The 15,599-nt window shown below is 41.2% G+C and overlaps 1 protein-coding gene across 2 annotated transcripts in view; it reads right to left on the bottom strand.

The window, feature by feature from the left end:
• Positions 1–7,615: 7,615 nt before the first annotated feature.
• The window catches only part of LOC106567556 (transmembrane protein 132E), a 383,196-nt gene continuing 375,212 nt past the window's right edge, over positions 7,616–15,599 (bottom strand). For both annotated transcript variants that reach the window (XM_014137017.3, XM_014137016.3), the window contains exon 9: positions 7,616–10,257. In XM_014137017.3, coding sequence (XP_013992492.1) covers positions 9,190–10,257 — 1,068 coding nt within the window. In that variant the 3' untranslated portion in view covers positions 7,616–9,189. The remainder of the gene's footprint in view (positions 10,258–15,599) is intronic.

Genomic DNA, 15,599 nt, shown 5'->3' with positions numbered 1-15,599 from the left:
TGTCAATTATCCTATCAGAAGCTTCTAAAGCCATGACATTATTTTCTGTAATTTTCCAAGCTGTTTAAAGGCACAGTCAACTTAGTGTATGTAAACTTCTGACCCACTGGAATTGTGATACAGTGAATTATAAGTGAAATAATCTGTCTGTAAACAATTGTTTGAAAAATTACTTGTCATGCACAAAGTAGATGTCCTAAACGACTTGTCAAAACTATAGTTTGTTAACAAGAAATTTGTGGAGTGGTTGAAAAACGAGATTTAATGACTCCAGCCTAAGTGTATGTAAACTTCCGACTTCAACTGTATATAAACTGAACTGTACCGGACTCAAAATCGAACCTTGTGGAACGCCACATGATATGTATTTTCTCTGAGTTATGTTCACCAAGGGTGACAAAAAAAACAACAACTCTTGACCGGTTAAATAGGTCCTAGACCAATTTAGAACTGGACTGGAGAGGCCAACTCACCTCTCCAGTCTGTCCAGCAGGAAATCATGGTTAACAGTGTCGAACAGTTGACAGTGCATGTCAGAGCAAAAACCAAGCCATTAGGTCGAAAGGAATTGTCCAAAAATCTCTGAGACAGGATTGTATTGATAAACAGATCTGGGGATCAAAACATTTCTGCAGCATTGAAGGTCCCAAAGAACACAGTGGCCTCCATCATTCTTAAATGGAAGAAGTTTGAAACCACCAAGACTCTTCCTAGAGCTGGCCACCCGGCCAATTTGAGCAATCAGGGGAGAAGGGCCTTGGTCGGGGAGGTGACCAAGAACCCGATGGTCACACTGACAGATCTCCAGAGTTCCTCTGTGGAGATGGGAGAACCTTCCAGAAGGACAACCATCTCTGCAGCAAATGTATTTGGTGATTAAAGGTGAACCTGATATTACTAAACACTTGTGAGTCCTCTCGTCACAGACTTACAGATCTGACCCAGCTCCTATCACAGAGAAAGAGAGGGTGGGAGAGAGAAAGTCTGTCACAATACAGTCATGGAGGCCAACATCAAATACACTGTTGAATTTAGCCAATCAGAGATTATGATCCACAGCAAATTTACAAGGGACATATGTCAGCATGACAAAATGTTGCTACTTGCCAACAACACACCAGTCTCAGGTTTGACGGTTGACAGCCCAAGTAGAAGCTAGTCGGACGAAATCCGTAATACTGGCCATCTGCCCAAGATTGTTGTACAACTTTATAAAAGCCCATTTTCACTAGAGTAGCTATTTCCCGAGCATGGGCAAATACTATCCACATGTAGGAAAGGCTATACATTGATGTTTGTCGCGCAGGAGAGTCGAGTGGGGACAACAGATTCGGTTCAGTCAGTTCAGTTCAGTCAGTTGTCCTGATGAGCTCTTCCAAGCTAGCTAGTTTATGCTTGTGGCTAGAAACTTCAGCTAGAATTCGGAAACTTGTCTGCTGAAGTTGAAATCATAACATTTTTATCTGAGTATCTGTTCGGTCTTTTTTTTAACAAAAATCTAACGTTAGATATTAATGCCGTAGTTGTAACTTTTCGATTAAAATCACTACAATAAATGTGCTTTAGCCTTCACCCTGGCCTGATATTGGCTACACTATCTAATTACTTCCCTCTCAATACTGCTGCAAGCGGGAGCTGTGTTGTTGTGTTAACAGCTTGCAGCACAAACTCTCCCCATTGAGCAGTGTAGACTACATCACGGTGACATCCACATAGTTACTACCAATATTACAAATTATTTCTCGTGTAGGCTGCTATCATCAAAATAAAATCAAGCCGGTTGGAACAAAATGGAGATAGTGAGCAAATCCAGGGAGAAAGGTATTTCTCACGTCGCCCATTGACATAAACATCACTTTCTTTTACAAGTTTTAACTAGTGCCATGCAGCTGTTGTTGCCAGCTAGCCAGCGAAAATTAACTGGGAAGGGTTTATCAGGACGACTGATAGAAACTAATCCATTCTTCTCCACACTAGACTCTTAGCTACGCGACATACGTCATCCATTTGGATGAGACGTTCCAGTGGGCAAGTTAATAATTTTGCGTGACTTCATTCTATTAGTCCTCCTAAGGAAAGGTCTCCGGCCGCCATGTTAACAGGCTAAAGAAGGCATTAATTGTTGACATATTTGTAATCCTAACCAAACCCTCAAGTAAGCATGACTTTATGACCAAAATTATCCTATTTACCCTTTGTTGTCAATTGTGACACTAGAATAAATGTTTCTTACTCATATCGATTTCACATAGGCAGTTTTCAAAAGGAGAAGTCAGTTTTCAAGGGCAATTGACCTTTAATTCAATGAAGGGGAAAGTATTGTAATTTTTATTAAGTACATGTGGGCCAGTTTCCTTGACACAGATCAAGCCTGCTCCAGAACTGAAAAGCATGGTCAATGAAGAATCTTAATTGAAATGTCTCATTAGTACAGGACTAGCTTAATCTGTGTCCAGTAAAACTGTCCCCATAGTGTCAAACTTAAGCTGAGTGTATCGCCGGACATATATAATCATTACCGTAACTTCATTTATTTAATCAAAGCATTGTTGCCCAATGATCACATTACATATTGTTCACAAAGCTACATGACATGAAAATGCAATCATATAGTTATCAAAATGATTCTTACTGTATTACTATCAGTGATGATGAAAATTAAGGACTGTGAGGCAATGCGCCATTTGACACTATTGGGTCACAGTGATTAAACCACCATGCCACCGTTGACAGATGCAGTTACACAAAATCGCAACCAATTATTCTTTCCATTCATTGCCACATTTTAGGAATTATATTAATTTATTCTGTTTGCTGACAGTTTTCAAACTTTCTACAGATGCAGTCACAGTAAGCTTCCATTTTCCTCTAATATTTCAATTTTTAAAGCTCATTACTTATCCTGTCATATTGTCTGCTTATCCTCCACCGATTATGAATTAGCCTAAAAATAACATTGTTGTTCGTCAATGTCACGACACTATGTACAGTATGTTTTGTGCAGTACTTGCCAGTTTGATACAGCATACACTGATGGTATGGACATTTGGTGTTTGATTGTATGGTCATCACTTTCATATTCCTGTGTTAATTCCATCTCTGAGTTATCCTACAGATGTTGCAGATACCATGTTTATCCAAGATAAACTATTATGAATTAAATGTATGAGATTGCTTCCATTTAGTGACAGCGGTGTATTCATGACATCTAGATCACATTTATATAGCACATTTTCAAAATCAACTTTGTATTTTGGGCCACCGCACCCTATCCACTTAGTTCTACCAATATAGCAGCATCCACATGGGCACATTTAATACACATCAAGTCAATGTTACTTTAGCTAATGATTCATAGCATGAAGACCTTGTTGGAAACCAATGATTACCCTCTGTCTTTGGTTACACTGGAACAGATAAATCAGACAGTTCTACCTGGAAAGACTTAAGGTTAACCTACCCCCTGAGGCAAACAGAAACAGTTGCGTGACTGATAGCCATCCTTGTGCATTAAATGACAGATGGCTAAATGACCCATTCTCAAGATAAAGTATCTCTCACACAGTAGGAGACCAGGAACAGAGGCAGACAGGCTCCTGTTTTACCTCTGTACTCGGACTGGTCCGCCCTAGGCTCTCTTGGTACAGTAAATGGAGATAACCACAGAGAGAGGAGTACCACCTACTGTACTTACCCATTTAACCAGAGACAATAGAGGAAACCGAAACCAACCACACATTGTCTAGTTCATGTCCGATTTGTGGGGGTGAGGCAACAATCAGTAGACCAGAACTGCATTTGATAGATTTTCTGGACAAGTTGAAAGAGTTCTGAGCAGTTCAAGCCTCCCCCTCTTCAATTTACTGGGGGAAAAACAACTTTGTACCCATGTAGTTCTATGGTGACCGTTAGGCAGGCATGAGAGGACACGCCCATTTAGGCAGACGAACAGAGGACAATGTGGAGAAGCCCGTCTGCGGTATCTCCATAAATCTCAGATTTAACTTCTCTAACTATAATTAGTCCCGAGCTCCTATAATCATATAGGCCAATGCATTGAAGGGCCACTAATTCAGAACGGATGGTCAACTTTGATACATTATATATGTTAATGTGATAATTCTGTAGTGAGAATAATTGGGCGCATAATTGAGATTTAATCGGTAAGAAAGGCTTTTTTGAAAAGCTGTGGGAATTCCAATTCCACATGATCTTAATTTAGATTTCAGATTGTTTTATTACTACAAATTATGTGAAGTTTGAAAAATCAAAAAGTTTTGTTACGATAATTTTTTTCATTATCTTATACAACGGGTGGGTATAATCCTGAATGCTGATAGGTTAAAACCGCATTCCAGCCAGTGTTTACATTTGTTTACATTTTAGTCATTTAGCAGACGCTCTTATCCAGAGCGACTTACAGTAGTGAATGCATACATATCATACATTTTTTTGCTGGCCCCCCGTGGGAATCGAACCCACAACCCTGGCGTTGCAAACACCATGCTCTACCAACTGAGCTACAGGGAAGGCTGGTGTGTCTATTCCACAAGTTACCACCGGCTAAATCTATGACGTTAAAATGCCTATTTACTCTTTTTCATCTGAATGCGCAATCCACTGTCTCATTGCCCAGCCAGGCAATTTATAAACTTGATCTCCACTATAAAAAGCATAAAAAGACATTATCTCACTCATTTACTTTAGACTAACATTTTGTTTTCAACAGCTGAGATTTGAAAAACCTTGCTGTATGTCTCTCCGAAATTGTGCGACATTCTTTCAATATTCAAATTCGATATCCAGCTGTCCCATAGTAATGAACGTGTCGGGACGAGACAGACAGGCAGGCAGCGTTTCTCAGCCAGTGTAAATAATGAATCAGCTGGCATAATTTTTATGGATATATACAAAGAAATGTCAATTGAAAAAAGGTAAAAACGAAATGAAGTGCAGCTAGTTTGCAGTCTTTCCAGCTTCAGTTTGAAGTTATTGTGTTAGCTGTGTTGTTGGCTTGCTTCTCTAAACAACAGTGTCCTGACGAGTGAGCACATTTTCTATGCCAGGTGAAATCGCACCTCATTAGCTCATTGTTATGGATGTATCCAAATAAATGTCACTAGAAAACAGCTTAAACGGCCTCCCGGGTGGCGCAGTGGTCTAAGGCACTGCATCACAGTGCTAGCTGTGCCACTAGAGATTCTGGGCTCGAGCCCAGGCACTGTTGCAGCCCGCCGCGACCGGGAGGTCCATGGGGTGGCGCATAATTGGCCCAGCGTCGTCCTGGTTAGGGAGGGTTTGGCCCGGCAGGGATATCCTTGTCTCATCGTGCACTAGCGACTCCTGTGGTGGGCCGGGCGTAGTGCACGCTGACCAGGTCGCTTGGTGTACGGTGTTTCCTCCGACACATTGGTGCGGCTGGCTTCTGGCTTGGATGTGCGCTGTGTCAAGAAGCAGTGCGGCTTGGTTGGGTTGTCTTTCGGGGGACGCATGACCTTCGCCTCTCCCGAGTCCGTACGGGAGTTGCAGCGATGAGACAAGAGGAGAAAAAGGGGATAAATAAATAAATAAAAACAGCTTAAACAAATGCAAATGCAGGTACTTCGCTGTTTTTCTGGCTGCACTTTTTCACTTGATGTCAAAATGAGGGGTGTTGTACAAAACAAAGTCATCAGCAATTGGATAATATGTAACCAATCAGGGTATTAAAGCCAATTATGAATTTTCAAAATGCTGCTTTAGCCACATGTGTTCTGGCTCTGGCCCAACCCATCGGTTTTTGGGACCAATCAGAACGGTTAGAATGTGTTCTCATTCAGTAAAGGGTTGGGGAGGTACTCAGATCCAGACTGAGGAAAAGAAACAAGTGTCCGTGGGCATGGTATAGCGTTTGGCCGGAGCAAAGAGTCTGGGTAGCCAGACAATAATTAAATGGTAGTAGAATGAAAATGGTTTGTGTATGTGGGTCTGGCTTTCTTACTTCTGATAAACAGTATGATAAGGAACTGCATCCTGCCATTCCTAGGGCCTGGAAAATAACTGAAGTATGGTTAAAATAATTGCATCTACCTTCTAACATAAAGTGTGACAGTATGTGACCCTATGACAGTGCTATAACGATGAGTAGAAAGGACACATTGTTTATGTATTGTATTTTTTTTAGTCCTTGACATATGGGGGAAATACAAGGGTTTTGTTTTTCAGGAGAATACAGGAAATTGAACAGTGGTCTGTACATGAACATAGTATCGTCAGTGTGGTGGTGCACAGACCAGAACCGTGAGGTTTGCACATCTCCACGTGGGGTACATTTCAAAAGTATTCAATCACGTGAGAAGTAGCAGCAGCTCAGAGAAGAAATAGAATGTGCACAGAAGTATGTACACCGTCACCAAAGTCACATTACAAAAATGGTTTTGCATATACATATATATACATGGAGGAAGGAAACGTATACAAATTATCAGAAGCTATAAAATGTTTTTAATAAAGACATTTGCTATGAGTGATCTCTGAAAGCATAAAATCGACTTGAAAAGCCAGGGACTATAAAAAAAAGGAGAATGTTAAAAAGCTGCTATTAGAAACTTAACCCGATGTTGTTAAGCAGTGGTACTGATTTGGGTTGACCACAGTAATACAAGAGACAAAATATCCATCTGATGATCAAACTACTGTAGAATATCAATACATTCATCCTGAGACACCATTGTTAAAATGGGGGTTAAAACGTTGGGTAAAAAAAGAAAGGCCTCAACCCTCAACCCGTTTCTTTGTAATTGTGGGTTAGAAGCGGAAGCTTGAATAGTCATGTCTTTGATTTTCAAGACCATTTACCTTTAGATGTTAACAGGATTTAATCACATTGTGGAATTAGGTCATTATTCAATGAAACCACTTGAAATGCACATCACATGGTATCCTATAAATCAAATTCTAAAAAGCATGTAGGACAGCCACACAATGTCAGCCATCTATCTAGGTTGATGTTTTGTGTGGAAATTAACAGATTGGAATTGATTTATAACTCATATTGAGTGGTTGGGTGACATTTTCTCTTCCATTGTGGTCATCATGTGATTAACAAAAACACAGCAAATCCAAGCCCTACTTAGAGCATATAATAAACTGAAATTAAAATTGAAACATTTTTCATTTGGTTTATTTTTCATTACTGCTGAAAAGAACTTGGCAAATCATCAGAACAGCACGAAGGAACATTACTTACCTTTAAAGAATCCCACTCAGTGCTTTAAAATTCGTCACACTCTAGCCAATCCCTCTACGCAACCAAACCTACAAATGGCATCCGATTGCATTCATCATTTACAGTCATTCTAATTTGTGCAGGTACACTAACCAAAACTCCTAACATCAACATTAAGATTTCATCAAACCAAGTCAATTCTGAGAAACTTAATAGGTGTCACCACCATAACAATGGCACAATGTGTCAGTACCGGCGCCCTTGGCTCCTGTGACAATCATGACCAGCTCGTATGCAGCATCCATGCTTTATTACTGATATATTTTGGACCAAACATAGTACTTCTCATTATGTGTTTAGGTTAATTGGAAATTGGCAACACAAATATTCTGACTCCGTACAAATGAGTTGGTGTCAAATCAAATCAAATCACATTTTATTGGTCGCATACACATATTTTGCAGATGTTATCGCAGGTGCAGCGAAATGCTTATGTTTCTAGCTCCAACAGTGCAGTAATACCAAACAATACAAAACAATACACACAAATCCAAAACATTTAAAGAAAGAAATTAAGTTCAATGGGAGCATGATTACAAGAGTTGACGATCATTTAAAAATAAGAAAAAAAGGAAATGGAATGATTTCTGCTGCAAAATCTTTGTCGGGATGAGAGTTCTTTCATTGTAATTCTTAGGGCCTCGGTGTACAGTGGGAAATCATAGTAAAAACTGCAGAGGAAACACTATGGTTACAGTGATGGGCCAACATGTTCCCAGCACACAACACTTCCCCCCTTTTCTGCCTGAAAACTAGTTCAATGTAATGTTGTTGCTGAAGAGGACCTCAGCTGGCCATGGTATGTACATATGAGGAAGGGCTGTAGTAGGCAGGTCTGGCACGGCATGCATGTAATGCATGATAACATATGTCCTTTAGTATTGTCTAGGTATGATTAGATAATAATTTACAAATTTAAACATCTATAAATTTGGAAAATTGCTGATTGTGCCTCAGTATCTCCTTTCATGCAAAGAATTTTGGAGATTGTTTACTTCATAATATACGTACAAGCTCTTGTCTTTTCCAATATAACTAAACCTTTGACCAGTTGTAGCATTTTGGATAATTGCCCCCCGCACTGCCCCTTAACCTAAAGTGTGCAAACAGGGTGTCAGCATTGAAATCAGTGAAATCTATTCTATAACCCATTCTAAGGCATTAGACTTAATCAGGATAGTGTATGAAACCAGTAGTAGGGCACTGACTTGGACTATGTATGAAATGTAGCAAAATGTACAGTAATGACATTGAATGAAACCATAGTATGTGCTGTACCAAGAACAAAGAAGGAGGTTTTGCCATTGACGAATGCTTCCCTACTTTGGTAAGATAAAAAGAAATCCGTAACATGGTTTTTAATGAGCGTCTTTGACAATTGGTTGTCCATCATGTTGTCCCATGTTGGCGTAAAACCATGCGTCCCAAAAACGGTTTCTTTGAAATGTAATCTGCACATCAAAGGCCTCTTTGTTGGAAAAGGTACTTGGAGTTTGGATAAACCGACAAACACAGAGCCAAGACCCAACCCGTCCCGCTAAAAACACTCCTGTTTGCTAACTAACCCTCAGTAACAGTGACAGAGAACTTCAAATCCATCCTCCAAAACAGTGCTCATGACTGAAGCTTATAATTCCATTTGAGAGTGTACTCCCCTACCTCTGTAGAAAGGACATCCACACAAAGCCATTTCACTAGCGTTTAAAATCCTTTAGTCCAGTCTTTGACTTTCCAATTGTTTTTGCGACTTCCAAAAAAAGTGAGTGTGTACGGGAAACGGCACTGTGCAAAGAAAAAAAAGAACCCAAACAAAAACAGAAGAGTAGTTGGCCATGGTTTTTGTTTGTCACTAAAGTGAAAAAGAGAAAAATAGAAAGGAAAGTATTTTTAGAAAGCTCCAAGGATTCTTAACAGCCGCCCATTCAGGCTATCTCCTTTATCCTGCGCATGTAGTCATGCAATTCCTCTGGGTCCTGAAAGCCCATGTCCTGGCAGACCCACTGAATGTCCTCTTCATCTGCGATGGGGATAGAGTTGTAGGGCATGTCTTCTGTGGGGAGCGTGGTGAAGGTGGTGAACTTGACGCGCTTGCGCTTGGATGTGGGCGAGCTGGCCTCCTCGCCGTGCTCCTTGGTGGAGCCCCCGGAGCTGCCGTCGCCCCTCCCATGGACCTGGCTTTGAACGCTGGTCTGGGAGCTGCCGCTGCTGTGGTGGTCCCCGTGGCAACAAGTCTGTAACCCCTCCATGGGGTTGATGGGGTTCTCCACCGTCTGGGGTGAAAGGTCACTCTGGGCCCTCAAGGGCTGTCCGTTCCCTAAAAAAACCCAGTGGTGGGAATGGTCCATGTTGGCTTGGCCCTCAGGGGGGATTCTCTTGTGGCGGTACTTGAGGACGAACACGATGCAGTTGATGAGGAAGACCAGGATGGCAAGACAGAAGACGCCCAGTAGGGCGTACATGCCGATCTCTAGGTCGGTCATGCTGCGGGGCGCGTGGATGAAGTCATCGTCTTCCTCCTCTTCTTCTCCCTCGGTGGGCCTCTCTTGGTTGCTGATGGTCGGGAAGTTGGTGTAGTCGATGGGAACGCTCGCCGGCTGCTCGTTGGACGGCTCGAAGCCTCCACCACCGATGTTGGAGTCCACCACTGGCTGCCTGGTGACACGGGCTGGCTCGATTTCAATCTCCATTTCCTCCTCTGAGTCTTCCTCCGGTCCGAAGCGGACTTTCACGTACACAGGGGCCGAAGCGATGATGCTTTTGCGCTTGGTCTTCTGACAGGCCTCACAGATGGTCATCTCCATGCGCACAATCTCCCCGGAGCCCTCACCCTCTGCCACCACCACCGGCCAGCGCTGCTGAGGCTCCTGGGATACATACACCACCTTGTCGTTCAGTGTGGAAGCGTTGAGATTGTAGTCCTTGGGGTCGAAGAAGGTCAGAGGCGACGCGGTGCTGTCGCTGTAGTAAAGCCAGATGGACAAGCTGGCCTCCTGTGATAACAAGCAGAGGAAAAGGTAGTTATTAGTGTTTTTTCTACCATTACAATGCCCCAGCATTTCACTAAGGAATTACACATAATGGACAATCTATGGACAAACTCTCCTGGAGGCTAAGGAGAGACACTTTTTTTTATGTATTTTGAAGAAACACAAACATTTACCAGATAAAAATATGCTGAAATGCTTTCAGGATAAACACTACAAATATTGGTTGATCTGGGGTTTTTTCTTTGAAAATTTAGCATTTCGTTAGTTGGTTTGATGAAACCAATGCTCTTTCACACCTCTGTATGATGTATGATATGAATATACAGTACCAGTCAAAAGTTTGTACACTAGTCATTCAAGGGTTTTTCTTTATTTTTACTTTTTTCTACATTGTAGAATAATAGTGAAGACATCAAAACTATGAAATAACACATATGGAATCATGTAGTATGCAAAAAAGAGAATGCCAAGAGTGTGCAAAGCTGTCATCAAGGCAAAGGGTGGCTACTTTGAAGAATCTTACATTTAAAATACATTTGGTTTATTAAACACTTTTTTGGTTACTACATAATTCCATATGTGTTATTTCATAGTTTTGATGTCTTCACTATTATTCTACAATGTAGAAAATAGTAAAAATAAACAAAAACCCTGGAATGAGTAGGTGTCCCACTTTGACTGGTTCTGTATATGTGACCAATTCCTGCCTTTAAAGTCTCTTGACTCGCTCTGATCCTTAATCTTCTAAGCATGTCTAAACATCGGAACCCCCTACCTTGGCACAGAGCGAGACACACACAGGCGGTCTGTCTCAGAAGTGTACGCCAGTGAACACACGGTTCACTCTGAGAAAGGAGGGGTGAGTGGGTGTTGGGCAACTGTTGTCCTGCAGGCAAACAGACGGAGCTGCATGACTGCACAGCAGTTTCCCTGACAGCTCGAGTATGGCTTTATGAGAACAATGGCAATGTTCGGTGACCATGTCTCCAGGTAACAAGGTTTTTTTTTTTTTTTTTACAGAGGCCTTCCTTTGGCTCCCGCTAAAACAATACCTCTCCGCGCACCTGCTTTGTAGGGCTGACAAAAGAAAATAGCTTTTCTGACAGAGCGCTTTTAGATCCCAACTGAGACGTCTTTTCACTTTCCAATGAGAGAGGCATTTATCTAAATTCTGTCTGGATTGGAATGCCCTGTTGGAGAGCTGAGACTTATTTTTATTTGATTCAGGTGGACACTGAACTTCAAGGTTGCTATGACATTCCGGCTCGAGCACGAGCCTCTCATCTCCACTTGTCAAAATTAAGGGGGCCTTTGAAACACATGATTTAAATAATACATTGAGTATGTCACCCTGTCCTGATGACCCACTAGTACACTGACACATGAAAAAGGTTAGACACAAAGCAAACAACCCACTGGGCACAAACTGGTTAAATCAACGTTGTTTCAACATAATTTGTCAATGTATTCTGATGTGGAATATATGTGGAAAATACATTGGATGTCAAAAAAGTAATTCAACAAAACTGTTGTTTTGAGGTTGAAATTTAAACCTCAGGATTTGGATCACAAGTGGCACTGCATCTTCTCAGTGCTAGAGGCATCACTACAGACCCTGGTTCGATCCCGGGCTGTATCACAACCGGCCGTGATCGCGAGTCCCATAGGGCAGTGCACATTTGGCCCAGCATCGCCCGGCTTAGGGAGGGTTTGGACGGGGTAGGCAGTCATTGTAAAATAAGAATTTGTTCTTAACTGACTTGCCTAGTTAAATAAAGGTTAAATAAAAAATCATGGTAACCAAATTTCAACATAGAAAACCCTTGTATAAAATATGTTGAATCTGTACATTTAAAACATCAGATTTTCAACATATATATATCCACTATCAGAACAAAAAAGCAATAGGGTGGGCAGCACCTCCTACTGGAGAATTGATCTATCTACAGTACAGCTACCCTGTCAGCAACAGGTATGGTTGAAATAGCCGAATTCACTTATTTGAAGGGGTGTCCACATACTTTTGGCCATGTAGTGTATTTCCATTACAGAATTAAAAAGTAATTTTGGACTGATCAATGTAGATAGTTCCAAATGCATGCAACTTAAAAGTTACATATCACAGAATTGGTGGACCATTCTTGATACACACGGAAAACTGTTGAGCGTGAAAAACAAAGCATCTTTGCAGTTCTTGACAACCTCAAACCGGTGCGCTGGCACCTACTACCATACCCCGTTCAAAGACACAAATATTTTGTCTTGCCCATTCACCCTCTGAATGGCACAGATTCAAAATCCATGTCTCAATTGTCTCAAGGCTTAAAAATCCTTATTTAGCCTGTCTCCTCCCCTTCATCTACACTGATTAAAGTGGACTTAAACTGTGACATCAATAAGGGATCATAGCTTTTACCTGATTCACCTGGTCAGTCAATGTCATAGAAAGAGCAGGTGTCCTAATGTTTTGTACACTCAGTGTAGTTGAACAGCCATGCCATAGCCCTTCTAAGGATAGCTTTTCCACTCCCTATTTAAATCTTGCTCTTGTGACTGACTGGGTTAAAACCAGGTCTCCTGCATGTCACAAGACTGTGTTAGCCCACTTAGCTGAAGCCTATAGGGATACGTTCAGGAAGTTCATGTAAAGGACAGCACGCTGCATGCTTAACTAGTACTGCTTCCCCCTGATTCAGCTCATACTGTACCGGGACTCGAATTCAGGATCTCTGCCTTGCAAACACATTTTTCCCTCCTGAAGCATTCCAACCCATCGACTATTAAAAAAGGCCTTCTTTAATTGGGCAAAGGGCGACACTTCAGGCAAAGGAGTGAGTTTCACAGATCCCCATCTGCTACACTAATACAAGTCTTCAAGATCCAGCAAGGGTACTCATCAAAAGAACGTGGTTTGGTGATCCATGCTTATGTAATGAGAATCTTGCCTGAGACCTGAAGACATGTTAGTTAGGGCGGCAGGTAGCCAAGTGGTTAAGGTAGCGGCAGGTAGCCAAGTGTTGGGCCAGTAACCGAAAGGTTGCTGGTTTGAATCCCTGAGCCAACTTGGTGAAAAATCTGCCGATGTTCCCTTGAGCAAGGCACCTAACCCTAATTGCTCCTGTAAGTCGCTCTGGATAAAAGCATCTACTAAATGACTAAAATGTAAATGTAAAATAATGAGTTTGACTTGTGTTACATGTGTAAATTTCAAGTCTCTGGCAAGGGTAGTCATTATAAGGTTAACATGTGACTGTGTTAGCATGTTGAGCTAAAGCATTGGTCATGTGACTTGGATGGGTCTCTTCAAGGAGGAGGTCAAAGGGGGATAAAGTGTAACACAGGTGGGGACCATGCTGTTTGCCAAAGAAAGTGTTGTGGTGCAGTAGGCCTGATTCCGAACCCAGTCAGTTATATTGATGCTATGATCGGAGTATGAGGTCGGGGGGTGAAATGGTCCCGTGTGGCTCAGTTGGTAGAGCATGGTGTTTGCAACGCCAGGGTTGTGGGCTCGATTCCCACGGGGGACCAGTATGGAGAAAATAAAAATGAATGTATGAAATGTATTCACTACCGTATGTCGCTCTGGATAAGAGCGTCTGCTAAATGACTAAAATTTAAAAATGTAACTGAGCTGGTTCGATGAGTAACCTTGCTGGAGACTTGAAGACTTCCATATGGGCTTTAGCTAAGTGGGCTAACAGTCTTGTGGCATGCAGGAGACCTGGTTCGAACCCAGTCAGTCACAAGAGCAAGATTAAATAGGAAAAAAGCGGAAGGGCTATGACAGGCCTGTATTCTTATGGGGGCCAAATTGTTTTTGTGACACTCCCTTCTAACGCGTACTGTGATCATCATAGAGGGGAACAGAAGGCACATCCATATTCCAGAGTCTTAGCTTTCAGAAATGCTGTCATAATAGGTCATAGCAAAAACAGTTTGAACGCTAGAGCCAAATTGATAGGAAGAAAATAAATTAAACATGCCACATTGGCTTCAGAAACTGCCAGAAGCTTCTGTTAACAGTGAGCATTTGATTCTATCTGTTCTCCTCTACTTTTCCTGGCTGTCAAAGTACCAGGATGTTGTCTCTGGTTTTGAATCTGAATGTAGGTAACTGAATTTGAAAACTGAATCTGAATGCATCTGAGAAGTTGAATATATGAAACTTTGACAAATTTGAAATTATAGTTTGTAAACTTCATACAGAGACAATGAATGCAATAGCTAACATATTACAACTGAATATATAAATATTGTATTTCAATATTCAATATAATTGATATGTAAAAACAGAATACAATATCCAATCAATTCAGTTTAAAATCATGAAATACCAGTTCAATTGATTAATTCAATAATTCAATGTGTGCATTACAAATTCAAAAATATTAAATAAAAATGCAATATCCTAATACAAATAAAAAATGGTAGAGTTCAAATACAATCTCTGGTAGCACTGAAATCGCTCCATACAAGTAAACCAAAATCAGACAGTTTTTCCATTGGAATTTGGTTGTGCTTTTAGATGGTTGAAAGCATGGTGATAAAACATTGGAAATTCAACACATTTTTGGCTGTCTTTTTAAAAGGGTGAATATAGATTGTACTCTCATTGATCAATTCAAATTTTATTTGTCACATACGCATGGTTAGCAGATGTTAATGCGGGTGTAGCGAAATGCTTGTGCTTCTAGTTCCAACCATGCTGTAATATCTAACAAGTATTCTAACAATTTCACAACACCTACCTTATACACACAAGTGTAAAGGAATGAATAAGAATATGTACATAAAAATATATGGATGAGCGATGGCTGAACGGCATAGGCAAGATGCAGTAGATGGTATAGAGTACAGTATATACAGTGGGGAGAACAAGTATTTGATACACTGCCGATTTTGCGGGTTTTCCTACTTACAAAGCATGTAGAGGTCTGTAATTTTTATCATAGGTACACTTCAACTGTGAGAGACGGAATCTAAAACAAAAAAACAGAAAATCACTTGGTATGATTTTTAAGTAATTAATTTGCATTTTACGCTTAGCTTGTTTGATTGCCTTGGGGAGAGAATAGCTACACTGTTTGTATTCGGTCATGTTTCCGGTTGCCTTGCCCTGATTAAAAGCAGTGGTTCGCGCTTTCAGTTTGCACGAATGCTGCCATCAATCCACGGTTTCTGGTTGGGGAAGGTTTTAATTGTCGCTGTGGGTACAACATCACCGATGCACTTGCTAATAAACTCGCTCACCGAATCAGCGTATTCATCAATGTTATTGTCCGACGCTATGCGGAACATATCCCAGTCCACGTGATCGAAGCAATCTTGAAGCGTGGAATCCGATT

This window comes from Salmo salar, chromosome 13 (assembly GCF_965601325.2).
Source record: "Salmo salar chromosome 13, fSalSal1, whole genome shotgun sequence".
NCBI lineage: Eukaryota > Metazoa > Chordata > Actinopteri > Salmoniformes > Salmonidae > Salmo > Salmo salar.
Note: the sequence above shows the minus strand (reverse complement) of the source record. Positions and strands in the feature narration are given on the sequence as shown.